The sequence below is a fragment of the Podarcis cretensis genome (assembly GCF_951804945.1).
Source record: "Podarcis cretensis genome assembly, chromosome: 17".
Lineage (NCBI taxonomy): Eukaryota > Metazoa > Chordata > Lepidosauria > Squamata > Lacertidae > Podarcis > Podarcis cretensis.
In genome coordinates, this window is record NC_137187.1 from 35,598,057 (window position 1) to 35,613,696 (window position 15,640).

Genomic DNA, 15,640 nt, shown 5'->3' on the forward strand with positions numbered 1-15,640 from the left:
TGTCGCCCAGCGGCTTTTGCTTGAAACCCCTGAGCATGGTCAGGGGGCACTCTGTTCCTTGTGCCAAGTCTCATGTTTTTCTTAGGTGTTCAAGTAAGGCCAGTCTTGAAAGTCCTGGGAGAGCGCGGGGTGCCGCCGCTGACAGGTTAACAGGAGGAGGTACGAGGACTAAGGTGGGCGCGCTGGAGAAAGCAGTCAGTCCGCGGGCGCGGCGCAGCTGATCGGCCCCCGGAGCGTTGCGCCTCGCTGGCATTTCACCCACCTCTCTCCGCGGAGGCAGCGTTATGCAATAGCCCGTCTTAACTTTGATCGGATGGAAAACAAGGAGACGCAACAATTCTTTCTCTTCCCCCCCCCCTTCCGCCCCACTCCCACGCAGAATCAGCGGCGACAGGTCCATCCCGGTTGCCTTTGGGGAAGAAAGGGGAGGGCTTTTCCCCGGCTCCTTCCCCTTGCGCTCCTTGCGCTCCTCCGCAGCAAGAGGTTGGTTTCAGAAGGCAAAGGAAGGCGGGCGAGCGAGCGAGCGAGCGGGGAGGGCAAGGGGTGCCGCCCCGCGCGGCTCTGGATCCCACTCGCGACCCGCGGCATCCTCTCGCGGAGAGGCGGCTCCAGCCGAGCAGGGCGATGGTGAGCGAGCGGGGACCCGGGCGCCGCTTCCCCCCCGCGTGGCGCCCCGGAGCGCGCCGGCAGGGGGCGACGCGGAGGGGCCGAGGGGCGGGGAGCTCCCTAGGCGGGCGCGGGGGAGTTGCCCCTTTCGCGTGGGAGGCGCCGGGGATGCCGGGGAGTTAAGACCCGTGTCGCGCGGGGTCGGAAAGGTCGTGTGCATGCTGCGCCTGGGTGCAAAGGGGCCACCGCGCGGGCTAACGGTTGTCCAGCCCGAAACCTAGGGTTATTCAGCATTAATGGATGCAGCAGGTATGCTCTCTGTTTGGGTCTGACTAGGAGGTGAAATCGTTGTCTCCTGCGTCTTTAACAACCGCACAGCAGGCAGGTTGTGGTGGTGGTTGTTGATTATGATAATGATGCTTTACATGTGCAGCCCTTTCTGTCGTGGAGAAGAGAGTTTCTATTATTATTATTATTATTATTATTATTAATTCTTGCCTGATGTTAAGACATAGAAGGTGTGTGGCGCGGGAAGAAGGGTAAGGAGGAGAAACGTACTTCCAAATATTCTTTCTTCTTTTTTCTGAATACAAAAGCGAAAGCCAACAAGCAGACAAGACTCCTTGGCTCAGAACCAAGGGCTTCTAGCTTCTGTCTCTTCTGTTTGACAGACCGGTGTCCGGTGGTAAGGAGACAAGGACTGGTTGTTTCCTGCTTTGAGCAGACTTCTATGGTTCCCAAGATCGATTTACAGACATGCTGGAAAGAATTCCCAAAGGAGCTGAACGCAAATCCAGGCGCACCTTGCCAATGGCATAACCCCTCGTCCTTGGGCCAGACTGGCCTCCTGCCTTTCCAGCTGGCCAGAGATACCAGATTGCCCCTGGAATGGCATTGGGTCCCTCCAGTATTGGCCACAGGGATACAGACAGTGCCATTTCAAGGTCCATTTGGAAAAGCATTTCCCCTCCCCTCCTTCTGGGCTGTTTGATCCCTAAAATCCATTCTCCTTGGTTTAGTGGGGACGTGTGGATCCAGAATTGGCCTCCACAGTCACTTTCAGACTCATTGTTAAAAACGTGTTTATGGAAGACAATCTTACTCGGCTACAAGTGATCGCCAAAGAAGAAGAAGAATGCCACAGATTAGGGGTGGGGATGGATTGCCGGGCAGCTCTGCTTTCTGATGGGCAATCCTGGACCCATTTCAGGACCACAAAGCTCAGCTCCCATTCATTTTAATGGGGGTGTGCATTGACTTAACTGATAGGAAACAATGACGTATGGATTCTTCCACTTCTTGGGCTTGTCCTGAATGGGGCATGCTGGGACGAGATTTAAAGGATCCAAGCAACCTCAGGCCAGAGGAACACTTTGAATGCTCCCAGTCATCCATCCATCCTCCGCCCCACCCCCTCGCCTCTTCCCCCTCCATGCACAATTCCACATCCCGTTCCTCAGCTGCAGCTCTTCGGCTTTTTAACTTCTGCCTGAGACTCAGACTTGTTAGGCTCAAACTATTCGCAATCCCCCCCCCCCGAAATACTGGCTCAATAAAGCCACTGGTTTGCAGTTTGTGAGTAGGCACCCCCACCTTCACTAGTAAGCAACCGTTTATGAGCCCACACACATCTTTGACACCCTTCCCTATGCACAGGAACTCTACCCAAACATTTACAACACAGGCTGCTCTGTTTTATTTCATTTTGCCACCATCCGGTGCTTCTCCCGTCTCCCATGCAGCACATTCATTTGCCCAGCTCCCCTCTGGAAGAGACAAGCACCCCCTTGTGCCTTCCATCTCCCCCCTCCAAATCAATGAGGCGTTTCCATACTTTTAAGGGGCTCTGTCTGCATTTCCAGTGGGGATCATGGGGGTGGGGAGAGAAGGGGGGCTTCCTGGCCTACCTGGTGAAGCAGACAGGGGAAGCATTGAGAGAAAAGCATGCGCAGGGTGGTTGTATAGAGCCCCTATTGACTAGCCCTGACCTCTGCCCCCAGCAGCTGGGCAGTGGCCGTCTTCTACTATTCCTGCTGGCAAGCATCCCTTACAGCTTCCTGCTCGACAGCCTTGATGACGACGAACTGCTGCTGGCGACATCCCAGCCCATGGGAGGCATCCCAGCGCAGAACGTGCCTGGCTGCCCAGCCAACTGCACCTGCCCAGCAGAAGAGACAGTGGACTGCGGTGGCCTTGACCTGCACATCTTCCCCAGCAATATATCTGCAGGCATCCAGCATCTTTCACTGCAGGTGGCGGAGGAGATCCTGGGCAGATTTGGAGGGTGGCCCTGTTGGGTGGGAGTATGTCAGGGGCTGGCAGGATGCTGAGGACTGTGCACTGGGGGGAAGCGGGGCTGGAGTCTGACTCGAGAGAGGAGGGCAGTGGGTTGTGGGGGCTTGTACGAGCCCAGGAGGCAAGAATCCGAGGTAGGGGGAAGCTTCAGAGCTGGAGGAAGAGGAGGCAGGCAAGGGCTGGGCTGGGTGCTTCCCTACCCTCTCCTGCACCACTGTCTCCCAGAACCAGGAGAGAACTGAAGCAGGAAGAGCAGAGGCAGCTTCCACACAGACAGTCTCCAATTGCATGTGCACAGCCTGTCAGTGGAAGGTAAATAAATGGGTGGAGGGGGAGCAGTCCCTAGTTGCTGCAACTGCTCCATAGAGTATGAGCCTGGGAATAGCTGCCTAGACACTAGATTGGTGTATCCAGAGCTGTAGAAGCGAAGGCAAGTGTTATCTTTGACAATAAAGAGTTAACTTTCTGCAATGGGCATTCTTTTGGCTAGGAAGTATGGAACTGCAGGAGATCAGGAGCCACCCAGATCAGAGTCCATGTGAATGCCTTGCCACTCATTCTGACCACCTGCTGGTTTTCTTTCTGCAGAACAACCAGTTGCAGGAGCTGCCCTACAATGAGGTGTCCCGACTGGCTGGCCTGAGAACCCTCAATCTACACAACAACCACATCACCTCTGAAGGTGAGCAGACCCAAGAGAGCAGAGTGTTCCCTGGCATTCTGAAGGATTGTTAACTTTTGAGGGGACCCTCAGCCCCTCCCTCCAATACATGAATAATTGTCTCCTAATTGACCAATGACGTTTGTTCCCATGAGAAGTAGATGGGTTGATTGTTGTAAGGAAATGGTTCATGCTCAATTTTTTGCCCTTCCGTCCCTTGGAGTTGTGATACTCCAAATGAAGGAACTGTTAATTAGCAACCCCCTTCAGATCCAGAGCTGGTTGCACGTGACCCAGCAAGAGACCACAAGACCATCACTGCTGCTGCTTGGGCATAAATCTAGTGGGTAGAGTCGGTAGAGGGCATGAATCCCAAATCTGCCTTTTTCTGATGTGTCCCATTTTAAAGGTCTCCCAGATGAAGCCTTTGAGTCCCTGCAATCGCTTCAGTACATCTACCTGGCCAACAATAAGGTGAGTTGTGTTTTAGGAAGGGTTTGATCTTAATAGCCACTGAATTCTGTTGATGGTAGGATTCACTAGGGGACGGGTAGGCAATGTGTTGCACTCCATACGTTGCTGAACTACAGTTCCTATCATTCCTGGCTGGGGCTGATGGGAGCTGGAGTCCCATAACATCTACGTGGAGAGATCGGGTGGAGATGTTTCCCATCGGAAGGTTTCCCATCTGCGATACAGTCCAGCATTATTTGCAAGAATCTCAGCCACCAGCAGGCACTTGCCTTCTGCACATCTTTTTCAGAATGCTTCCATCTTTGTTGGATATGTATCTGAGATGCTTCAAGATATTGTGAGAGGGAACAAAAACACATTAGTAAATTCCAGAGGGGCAGCCAAAAAATACATGCCTAGATATAGAGAAAAAGGGTCACAGAATGTAAGACGACATCTTTGACATTTCTGTGCAAAGCTCCAATATATTCAAAGTAAGAATAGTGATCATTCAAAGCAGGTGTAATTGGGGATAATTTTTATCTTGCCCTACGTGAACTCGGAGTAGCATCCAAGATTCACCCTCCAGGAGTGCACAAGTCCTTGTGGAAGGATGTTTTGAGATATGTGCAATCGACTCTGTAAGAGAAGTGCTGTGCATGAACAATTCAATATTGTAGGTTCACTGAAACAGTTAGGAGACCATGTGAGGATAATCATGTTAAGAGTCTTCATGATTCAGTGTGTATATTATATTATAATTAATTAAATTGCTATACCGCCCTTTATCAGAGGATCAGAGGACAGTTTACAATATAAAAAACAACGTGCATATATGTTTGTTTGCACATCCCATTCTACCACCTTACAAGATAAGGTAGGCTGAATGCCCCTCACGTGGCTGGGGAGGGAATTGAACCTGTCCACTCAAAAGTGAGTTCCATTGAGAGGGAATAATGGGAACCATTCACTTCCATGGGAAGGAAGCAAAGGGGTGCACTCAAGGATAGCAATGAGGTGCTTATCATGCTTGGTATCCCAGCACCTTTCAGAATCAAGCCTGCTCCTGTTTGCGTAGCCCCATCCTGTTTCTTGTTCACTCCAGAGCAAGGTTTCCCAAACTTGAATCTCCAGATGTTTTGGGACAACAATTCCCATCATCCCTGACCACTGGCCCTACTAGCAAGGGATGATGGGAGCTGTGGTCCAAAAACAGCTGGAGACCCACATTTAGTAAACCCTGCTCTAGAGGGTATTGGAATGCTTCTGTATGTGGGAAGCTTGTTCTTGCTATGGCACACAATTCTAAAACGTGGTTTTGCATTTTCTCCTTGAGTCTACCACCACTGAGGTCCAGTGCCGAGGGCGTTCTGGCAGTTCCCTCGCTGCGAGAAGCCAAGTTACAGGGAACCAGGCAGGAGGGCCTTCTCGGTAGTGGCACCCACCCTGTGGAACGCCCTCCCACCAGATGTCAAGGAGAAAAACAACGGCCAGACTTTTAGAAGACATCTGAAGGCAGCCCTGTTTAGGGAAGGTTTTAATGTTTAATAGATTATTGTATTTTAATATTCTGTTGGAAGCCGCCCAGAGTGGCTCGGGAAACCCAGCCAGATGGGCAGGGTATAAATAATATATTATTATTATTATTATTACCACGGAGCAGGCAAGCGGGCTCCATTTTCTACCACCATTTTGAAATCTGAAGGGACCTTTCTGCTGATGTGTGGCTGGGCTTGGTCGGCCAGTTCTTAGGCTACGATGTTTCTGGCTGCTTCCCCTCTGAACAGGCCGTAGGTGGGTGTGGATGTAGGAAGCTGGAGTCAGATCAAAATCTTTCTGCATCTCAGGGGGTTGGCCTGGATGACCCTTGGGGTCCCTTGGGCCTTTACCATTTTGTGAGTTGGTGTTTTTTTTATTTCCAGCTTTCGGTGGCGCCACAGCTCCTACCCAGCACTCTGCGGATCGTGGACCTTGCTGCAAACCACCTGACTCGTGTCTACCCATTTACCTTTGGGCATAAACCTGGCCTCAGGTAAAAGCGGGACGGAGGACTGGTACACATTCCGACATAAGCAAGACCACAGAATGTTGGCAGACACCCTTTAGCATGATATTGGTTACTACAGGGATCCCAGTACGAGAGAAAGTTATACAGTCATACCTCAGGTTACAGCCGCTTCAGGTTGTGTTTCTTTCGGGTTGCGGACTGCTGAAACCCAGAAGTACCGGAACAGGTTACTTCCGGGTTTCAGTGGTCGCGCATGCGCAGAAGTGCTAAATCGCACTTTGCGCATGCACAGAAGACCAAATTGCAACCTGTGCGTGTGCAGATGCAGGTTGCGAATGCTGTGGGTTGCGAACGTGCATCCCACATGGATCGCGTTCGCAACCCGAGCGTCCACTGTACTTTCTGAAAATCAGAGCCAGCTAGAAGCCACACCCTCTGCTCAAGAAGCTTGCTGGGGTTATGAAACGAGGAAGAAAGGCACTCTGCATCTGCTCAGAGGCACCCTCTACTGCTCCCCTTACATCAGGCTACTTATTTCTCACTTGAGGGTGGGGTGGCAGCAGGACGACCTATGGGGTTCCCCCAGGGAGGAAAAGAGCTTGGAGAGAGCACACAAATGCTTGGCAGGGTGAAGCAGCTATCCTCTCCCCTGCTCCCCCAGTCCCTTATCCAGCCTGAAAGCCACAAACAGCTGCCTTATATCAAAATAAAATTGGAGGTGGGAGGGTTCTTAGGGAATTATTAGATGGAGGTATACATATGAAGAATGTGCTGTGTGAATCAGGCTTGACCCATTATAGAGGCCAAGGATTGCAGCAATCTTTTAGGAAAAGAAGATGCTCTTACTTCAGGATCACCAGCCCAGTGTCAAGCTCAGGGGATAGTGTTAAGTTGTGGGTGAACATATCAGACGACACAGCGATTCTTCAGACAGCTCTTGTTTATTCACAGGCCAGAACAGAACTGAACTGAAGGGTTCAGTCAGCCTGCTTATATAGAGCTCCAGTACAACGTAACTGTAACAATTTTCTAAAACTATCCAATCACTGAACGTCACTTTCGATCCCTTATTTGCATAACTATCTACAGTATCCCCCTGCTGGCCCAGGGTGTACATAACAGATAGCATTTAGATCCAGGATGGGGTGCTGCCCCTAGGACTCAATGAGGCCAGCCCACAAGGTGGCACTCCTAACCTGTCCCTTACCTTTCCCCCCCACAGGTCTGTTTATATGCACAACAACCAGCTGAACAACAAAGGTCTGCCCTTTGATGCTTTCAACGGCTCCGATGCCGTGAGCACCCTCATCCTCTCCAGCAACCTGCTCACTTACGTGCCCCAGAACTTGCCCCGTGCCATCGTCCGCCTCCACTTACAGGTTGGCAGCTGAGATTTCCCACCTGGATGGTATAGAAGCAGAGGCTTGCTTCAAGTAGTCAAGAGAACAGAGCACAGCCATGAACAGGGGAGCTGAGGGAGAGAAGGGGAGTCGGGAGCCCCAGATTTTAGCTCAAGGAGAATGAGGCCTAGCAGTTAGGACAGGAAAGTTGGGGTACTAAGCCAGAGCCTTTGTTCTCCTGACTCTTCAGCGCCAAGCCCCACCAGTTGTGGAATTGGATTGTTTTATGCTCATTTAGAACATTTTCAAAGACACTTGCCCTTAATCTCACAGATGTTTAGTGAAAAACAAATCCCACTTAGTTCAATGGCATTTACTCACATTTACTCTACTGCTGGCCTGCCCCCAAATAGTTGGTTTTTAGTTTTACTCAATAGGGTGTGTGTGTGTGTGTGTGTGTGTGTGTGTGTGTGTGTGTGTGTGGTGGTTTTTTTACTTCCCTACGAAACAAAAACAAAACTCTAACAATAAACCTCACACACAACTCCCTACAAATAGAAAAGGGCAAATCTTTGCTCCCTGACTTAATGGAAAGAAAATATCTAAAAAATATATCCTCTCTTAGCATCTATTCACATCCCAACGCCTAGGCTGGTGGGGTGGGAGCAATGGAGGGGATCCTACTTAACCACTAGGCTCCGCTTTGCAGAACAACCGCATTTCCCGCATCCCAAAAGGGGCCTTGAGCAGCCAGTGGCGCCTCCGGGAGCTCTACCTGCAGAACAACAACCTGTCCAATGATGGCCTTGACCCCTCCACCTTCAGGTGACTCTTTTGTTTTTAATGGGGCCCCCCTGGTGGGTATGAGTGGTGAAGCCAAGAGCCAGGGCTGCTGGGTTTCCCGTGGCCAGCTCTGGGGAACTGGAAGACCACAGGAGAGCGGATGCTGATTGGCGGGTCTCCTAATCTTCAACTCTTGCTTCTCTACAGCCAGCTGAAGAGCCTGGAGTACTTGGACCTTTCCAACAACAACCTAATGCAGGTGCCTGCCGGCCTCCCCCCCAACATTGCAATCCTGCACCTGGGCCGGAACCACCTGAGTCACCTGCCCCCTGAGCGCCTGAGCCGTGTACGGGGTCTCCAGTACCTCCTGCTGCAGAGCAACGCCCTGACCGCCTCGGGAGTCCACCCCGAGGCCTTTGCCCGCCTTCGTTCCCTCCACACGCTGCACATGTACAACAACCGGCTGGAGCACGTCCCGTCCGGACTTCCGCGCAGGGTCCGTTCCCTCATGCTGCTGCACAACCAGATTGCGCACATTGGGCTGCAGGACTTTGCGGCCACCTACGCCTTGGTGGAGCTCAATCTCAGCTACAACCACCTCTACAGCGCCCACATCCATCGCCTGGCCTTCCGCAAACTGAGGCGCCTGGAGACCCTGGACATTTCGGGCAACCAGCTCACGCTCCTGCCGGCGGGGCTCCCCTCCAGCCTTCAGGTCCTCAATCTTCAGAAAAACCAGCTCAACTCCCTTTCTCCAGAGCGGCTGGTCAACCTCACGATGCTCAAGGAGCTACACCTGGCCCACAACCGCCTGCGGATCAGCGGCATCTACCCAGGCACTTGGCAAGAGCTGCATGGACTCAAGGTGAGGCTGCCGGCAGGCAGGTGCCCCTCTGTGTGCTCCAGTGGCTCAGAAGCTGGTTTTAGGACAACAATAACACAACTAAGGGTCCACAGTAACAGTCTCTGGGCTGGATCTTTTCCTAATCTGGGCATGGGGAGATCTGCATGGAAACCAGGAGCCATCCCGGGAAAAGCGTGAACAAGTGTAAGGCAGGGCTTTTGGCCTTAGCTACTAAGAAAAGCATATTTTTCTCCTCCTAGAATTTGGGGGTCACCTAAAGAAGTTGAATTGCCATCAGTTCAGGGCAGACTAGAGAAAGTGCTTCTTCACACAATGCAAGACAAATTTGCAGGATGCACTGGCACAAGCCATGGCAACGACTTCACACTTTGCAAAGGGATTAGATGAATTCATGTAGGGTGACAACTATTAACCATGACCATGAAAAGGACACAGATGGTGCAAGTTCTCCCTCTGAATATTGTATGCTGGCGATGGAGAGGGGGTGTTGGTCTCCCGTGATGGCTTTTCCCTGGAGAAACATGGGTTTTATCTCCCTCAGAATATGCCTAAAATCTGGATTTGCTGCAATATAATAATTGCATGTGCTTGTTACTCCTCAAGCCCCTGCTTAAAAGTACTCAAAATTCAGCATGTTTCTATAGTGACTGTTTTCCCGCTAATGTGGGCTTCTGCTCCCAGCTACTGGACTCTGAGCTTATCCACAGTTACCTTTCACCCTGCTCTTTCAAGGCACAGGTCCATGCTTAAAAGCTGTGTGTCTGAGCAGTTTTATTTTAACACACACATACCCCCGTGCTTTCTCTGCAAAAATATGCTCTTTAGCGCTCAATCAGAGCAAATGTCAGTTCAGGGTTTCCACGGATTGCCATTTGTCGTGACTGAGCTTTAAAGAGCTGGTTTTCGCAGTGAAAGCTCTGGAGCAAAAAAGAAGGGTGCTGAGACAGAGATTTAAGCAGCGGACAATGCCTGGAAAGAGCCAAGGAAAGGTAAGTGTGGATAAGCCCATTCTCTTTCAGTTTTTGTTTGAGTAACTCTCAGAACACAGGCAAGAGTATGGCTCCTACAAATCCTGCTTAAAGCATTTGGATGCCAGAAGCATGGAACTATGTTTGAGCCCTAAGGCAGGCATGGCCAAACTTGGCCCTCCAGATGTTTTGGGACTACAACTCCCATCATTCCTGACCACTAGTCCTGTTAGCTAGGGATGATGGGAGTTGTAGTCCCAAAACATCTGGAGGGCCGAGTTTGCCTATGCCTGCCCTAAGGGGAACTACCAGTTGTTCTCCTGCACTGGCCAACTTAGGGCTACAGTGCTCTTATGCCACTCCAGCTGATTTCAGTGGTGCGTATGGAAGAAAACCAAATGATTGTATTGTTGTCACTCACAACCCAAGGCAGATCTGCCTATGTCCAGCACCTGCTGTCCTTACTGATGCTCCAGATCTGGCAGGAATCTCTGGGACTCCAACGTTTTATTGGTTTTGCTTTCCCAGCTCCTGGATCTGAGCTATAATGAGCTGTCCTATGTTCCACCAGACCTACCAGAATCACTAGAATATCTATACCTGCAGCATAACAGGATTGCTGTCATTATGGCTGAGGCCTTCCTCACAGCACCCAACATCCGTGTCATCACTCTCAGGTAAGGGAAATGACAATTGACTACAAGAGTTTGGATAGACACTCGGGTATGAAGATTATTACATTCCCACTGCTCATAAAGGAGGAAGTGTGTGTGTGTGTGTGTTGCTTTAAAATACAATGTAATCCAGGGGTCTGAATTGCTGTTGTCTATATTTTAAAAGTGGAATGCATCAAACAAAATGTCATGCCTGTGTTCTTTGCACACTTAGTCTACACTTAAAATCTGCAGAGATGCAAGCCAAATTCTACAAGAAAAGTTTGAGTACATGCTTGAATTAAACAAATTACTTCACACAATTTATTCTGCAATTTTGCACACTAATTCTGATTTGTTATTCATGGCGAGGGCCACTGATACTCTATCCTCTAACCCCTGAAAAATTTACTTCCTTCCCAAGACTTGCATCTTGAGTTTTTGCAGAAGGCTGAGTCATATATTCACCTTTACTATAACATCTTCAAAAGAAGATGATAAAACATTTGGGACAAACTTCTATTTGGGACGTGGGTGGCGCTGTGGGTTAAACCACAGAGCCTAGGACTTGCCGATCAGAAGGTCGGCGGTTCGAATCCCCGCGATGGGGTGAGCTCCCGTTGCTCGGTCCCTGCTCCTGCCAACCTAGCAGTTCAAAAGGATGTCAAAGTGCAAGTAGATAAGTAGGTACCCCTCCGGCGGTAAGGTAAACGACATTTCCGTGCGCTGCTCTGGTTCGCCAGAAGCGGCTTAGTCATGCTAGCCACATGACCTGGAAGCTGTTACACTGGCTCCCTCGGCCAATAAAGCGAGATGAGCGCCGCAACCCCCGAGTCGACCACGACTGGACCTAATGGTCAGGAGTCCCTTTACCTTTACTCTATGTGGCTGAGAGCATCATACATAGTTTAGCCCAAAATATCCCCATAGCAAGTGGGCGGCAGGACATCTCACCTCTTTCTCCCACCCCTCTCACTAACTGATACCTGTCAGTATATCTGTTTATCTGTGCATTTGTAGATTTCACCAGATGTTGGACATTCACTGTAACATTCAATCATTTACTAACAAACGAAAACAGAAATAGTGAACATAAAAATTGTGACTGGAACTAGATGGAAAAGTAGTTGTAAAACCCCCCAATAAAATGCTGTTGGACTCTGCAGTTAATTATGATACTCAAACATACTGTGATTATGAGCCATATAATACCAGATAATTCATAGGACGTTGATAAGAGATTTTATATTCTTATTCCTTATTAGATTTGCATATCATCCTTCATCCAAAGATCGTAGGGTGGATCACAAAATAAAAATACAAAATGGGAATACAAAATGCATAAATCAAAAACAATCCATTCTGCATTAGAAAATAAATGTTTGTTCATCATGAAGCAGTAAACCTTTCACTGTGTCTACCATAATAGGTGTTGCTTTCTCTGTTGAGTGAGGGCAGTTTTCTGTCCCCTCCCCGCTTCCACAAATACTGTGCTGCTTGCTGACATGAATCAAAACTCTGAACAGAAGATAATGAGTGTGATGTTAACATATGAGAGTGCTGGTGGTGAAATAGTTAAACAGGTTACCCAATCAGAACCCAGGGGGGGTTGGAGTCAGAGGCACTATAAAACCAACTCTGGAAGGGATGAAAGAGAGAGTTTGTTGGGTGGTTGGTTGGAGTGGGAGTGAATTGGGATAGTCTGTGGGGAGGTTGAGTTAGTGTAGCGAAATAAGCTGAGTCAGGAACAGTTAGGAGCTAGGAAGACAAGTAAATATCTGAGAGGTGGTTTAGCGAGTGAGAGCAGGTAGCGGAAGTTATAGGTCTGGATAGGCACCCCATGAATGTAATTGACCGATACAGTTTATGAAACCTCACGCTTGTTAAACTGCAATAAATAAACAGAAGTTTATGTTCCAATTTAACCCTGACTGGACTCAGTATTGTACCAGATAGGGCCTGGGTGGTGGCAGCGAGAAATAAAGTGGTGGCACAGGGATCAATAGGCGGTGAAATGTCCAGGGACCCTGTGTGATCGCCACAATGAGTTTATCTGGATCTTGGTCACAGATTTCATTAAGTAAATTTAGATACAGGGGTACCTAATTTGAGTGGTGATGCTGCTTGGGCAGTCTCCTGAACTCCGCTCAGGGAAAACCAGTTCCTTGTTTGGAGAAGAAGCTGGCCAGTCACAGCTCCAATTGGTTGATTGGTGACACGACAAGGAAGACCTATCTATAAAGCACCCAGAGAACTTTACAATCTGGGGCAGCATGGAAATCTCATACGGAAAGAAAAACGTGCTTTAAAACAGCATGAATGAATACGTATTCAATTTACTGGATTTGCACGCAGCACTTTCAAAATATATTTGGACCAGAATTCCTCAAACTCCAAGCCCCGTTTGGATTTCAGAACCTTTGTAAACCAGCAAATTCATTAAAAAGAGTAAAAGTTACAAGCTATATTTTAATTTAAGAAGTCCACCAGCTGGAAAGGCCATTTAACAGAAAATGGATGGCAATTGAGAAAAGCAGATACTGCTGCTACAGACAATGTTAAGGCTGTTCACATTTGCAGTCAAGTTGGTGCATCGCTTCCTAATAAACATGCATAGGGTTGTGCTGTGACAGAATCACATTTCTGACTCCTTTGAATTAAATCCATCCTCTGGAGCTGTTTCAAAGTTCCAGGAACTGTGGTGTTGTATTTATTTAAAAAAACAAATGCTTCACATATCAGTGCTTTCCCCATTTCACACACAAATCCTCCTTTGTTTTCTAGATCCAACCGTTTGTTGGCAGCCAACGTGTCGGAAGCTGCATTTGCAGACCTGAAACTGCTGGAGGTAGTAGACACTACCGGGAATCCAGAACCTATCACCATCTCTCTGCTGCAAGCTGGGCACTGGGTCCGCACCCAGATGGGTACCTAAGGAGGTTGCCTAGAACAGGTTAGCCTTTGAGCTGTGGCAAAGTGTTCATTCATAAACTAAGTCACTCTAGTTTCCAGCTTTTGCTGGGATTGTTGACCACTAAGAACGTAGTGATCCGAAGCTCTCCAAACATAAACTTGTATTACACGTCTGCTGTATTTGTGACTAACACAAGCTCTGTGATGAATTGTACAAGGGCTGGAGCATTAGTTTGGCTTCTGCAGGAGCAAGTGGTTAGAAACAGGTATAGCCCACTATTTTCCATCAAGACCAGTAGGTGCAGTATAGCTGCTGCAGGTGAAGCCATCTGCTGCTTAGCACACATTCACTATAGTGCTTGGGTTGGGCACCATTTTGTGACTCCATTTTTAAATTTTTAAATTGAGCTTTTGCTAAAACACTTTTCTGGGACTTTTTAAAAGTGCTAGAACATCACACACTAAAATGCTAATTCACTGTGGTGTTATAGCAATATTACACAATATTACACAACTCAGGACAAAAGGGAGAAGTCCCGCCCAGAAACCTATCTCCCCACAGTGGAAGGATGTGTGGATCTAGAACTGGCCTCCACAGTAACTTACAGACTCACTGTTAAGACTGTGTTCATGGAAGACAATCTTACTCAGCTATGAGTGATCGCCAAAGAAGACACAATATGACAACAACACCATAATGTTATAGTGTTATACTGTACTTTTCATAAAAAGCTCATAGTATAAAGTATCAATTTTATTTATCATAAAATGGTGACCACCACAAAAGCAGTAAGAAAAATGTGCCCACAGCTGTGATCATTGCCCAGAAGAGTAACTCTAAAGGCATCAACACCTGTGGAGAATGTGCTCCTTTTCCATTCTGAAAAAGTCTGTGTTCTGAGAAAAGACAGAAGAACCAAAGGAAAATATGAAATAGGAATGACTGGATGACAGTGTTGTGTGTGCTCACTTTAAAAAGAGGACTTGCTTTTAGTGTCTTGGCTACATGATGTCCCCACTGTCATTATGAACATGGGCATCCTCTGGGGGGTGTCAGATCCAGCTGACAGAACCTCTTTCTTTTGCAGATCACCATCCTACACTTCCTTTCTACCGCTGCCTGTCCTCGGGCATCTCTACCATGATGGCTCAGCCCACCTGCAGCCTTCTGGAGAGGTTTGCACTGTCCAGTGTTTGTCCTTCCACCTTCAGCCAGTTGCACAGAGCAGAGCCTCTACAGTATGCCCTGTCTGCTTCTCTAAGGTGCAGGACTCAGCTACAGCTTTTCAGGTCGAGAGAGACAAGATGAAGATACAAGATTTCTCCAATTCTAGCTACTTCTGGAGCCTGATCTTCAATGGATCTGTGTTTAGCCTAGGGCTAAGCAACGGCACTGGCAAAGCTGAAGTCTCCGTGGACTAGGACCAAAGAGGCAGCCAAGGCTAGCTAAAGGTATTTGCGTGCCCCTGCTTGGCTCCCGTTATTTGGAAACAGAGTTGCTTAGGACAACGCAAGCATCCGCCAGGGCACCTATGTTTTACTCCTTCTTCTGCCTTGCTCCTCAAACAGGTGCACCCAAACCGTCCCTGTTGGGTGACAGAGGTGTTACCTAATCTAGACAACCAAGTTTATCCCTTAGAGTAAATGCAAACTTGTTTCCTGCGTGTCACAAGCCCCAGTGCCGGTCCAGCTCTTCTTCGCAAGGGAGAGGAATAGAATCCATCACACAGATCCAGCGGGCAGCTTCTGGATGCCCCTCATGGGCAAATGTTTGAGTAAATCTCAAGACAACATGGGGAGGGGAGGCTCCATAGTTAAAAAACTGGGTTTTGAGCCCAGATTCATCACAAGCCTTTGGTTTCCCCTGTAGAAAGGCCAGGCAATATCACCCTAGCCAGGATCACATGAGTCACAGCTGGATCAAGAGGGAATCCATGTAGGGAACCAGGAAAGACTTTATTCATCCTGAAAGCCAACGTCTACCTGCTTTTCAAGGCCACCCTCCTCTCTCTGTCCTCCACACCATCTCATTTCACTTGAAACTAATGTTAGCTTAGTGGATTGTGCTAGGGCTTTTGTGGCGGGCGCAGTTTGC

At 48.8% G+C, this 15,640-nt stretch overlaps 1 protein-coding gene and 1 long non-coding RNA gene across 6 annotated transcripts in view; one reads left to right on the forward strand and one right to left on the reverse strand.

The window, feature by feature from the left end:
• Positions 1-15,640, reverse strand: part of LOC307206797 — a 129,251-nt gene that overhangs the window by 11,037 nt on the left and 102,574 nt on the right. The window lies entirely within an intron of this gene.
• On the forward strand, positions 610-15,626 carry PODNL1 (podocan like 1). Of its 5 annotated transcripts, none has more exons than XM_079960069.1 (11): positions 610-627; positions 2,607-2,858; positions 3,490-3,583; positions 3,972-4,036; positions 5,938-6,047; positions 7,246-7,402; positions 8,073-8,188; positions 8,354-9,011; positions 10,508-10,656; positions 13,417-13,585; positions 14,634-15,626. In XM_079960069.1, exons 1-10 carry the CDS (start codon positions 625-627, stop codon positions 13,565-13,567), a joined length of 1,755 nt encoding a protein of 584 aa, XP_079816195.1. In that variant the 5' UTR covers positions 610-624; the 3' UTR covers positions 13,568-13,585; positions 14,634-15,626. The 5 variants fall into 5 exon arrangements, 4 of the variants coding, with proteins under 4 accessions (XP_079816195.1, XP_079816196.1, XP_079816193.1 ...); XM_079960070.1 differs by having other exon boundaries at positions 2,610-2,858; XM_079960067.1 differs by lacking the exon at positions 610-627 and adding an exon at positions 892-915.

Excerpts from the sequence above, each read along its gene's own strand:
- PODNL1 (XM_079960067.1), top strand. Across the intron at positions 3,584-3,971 it reads CAACCACATCACCTCTGAAG|GTCTCCCAGATGAAGCCTTT; the intron begins GTGAGCAGACCC and ends CCCATTTTAAAG. Across the intron at positions 8,189-8,353 it reads CTTGACCCCTCCACCTTCAG|CCAGCTGAAGAGCCTGGAGT; the intron begins GTGACTCTTTTG and ends GCTTCTCTACAG.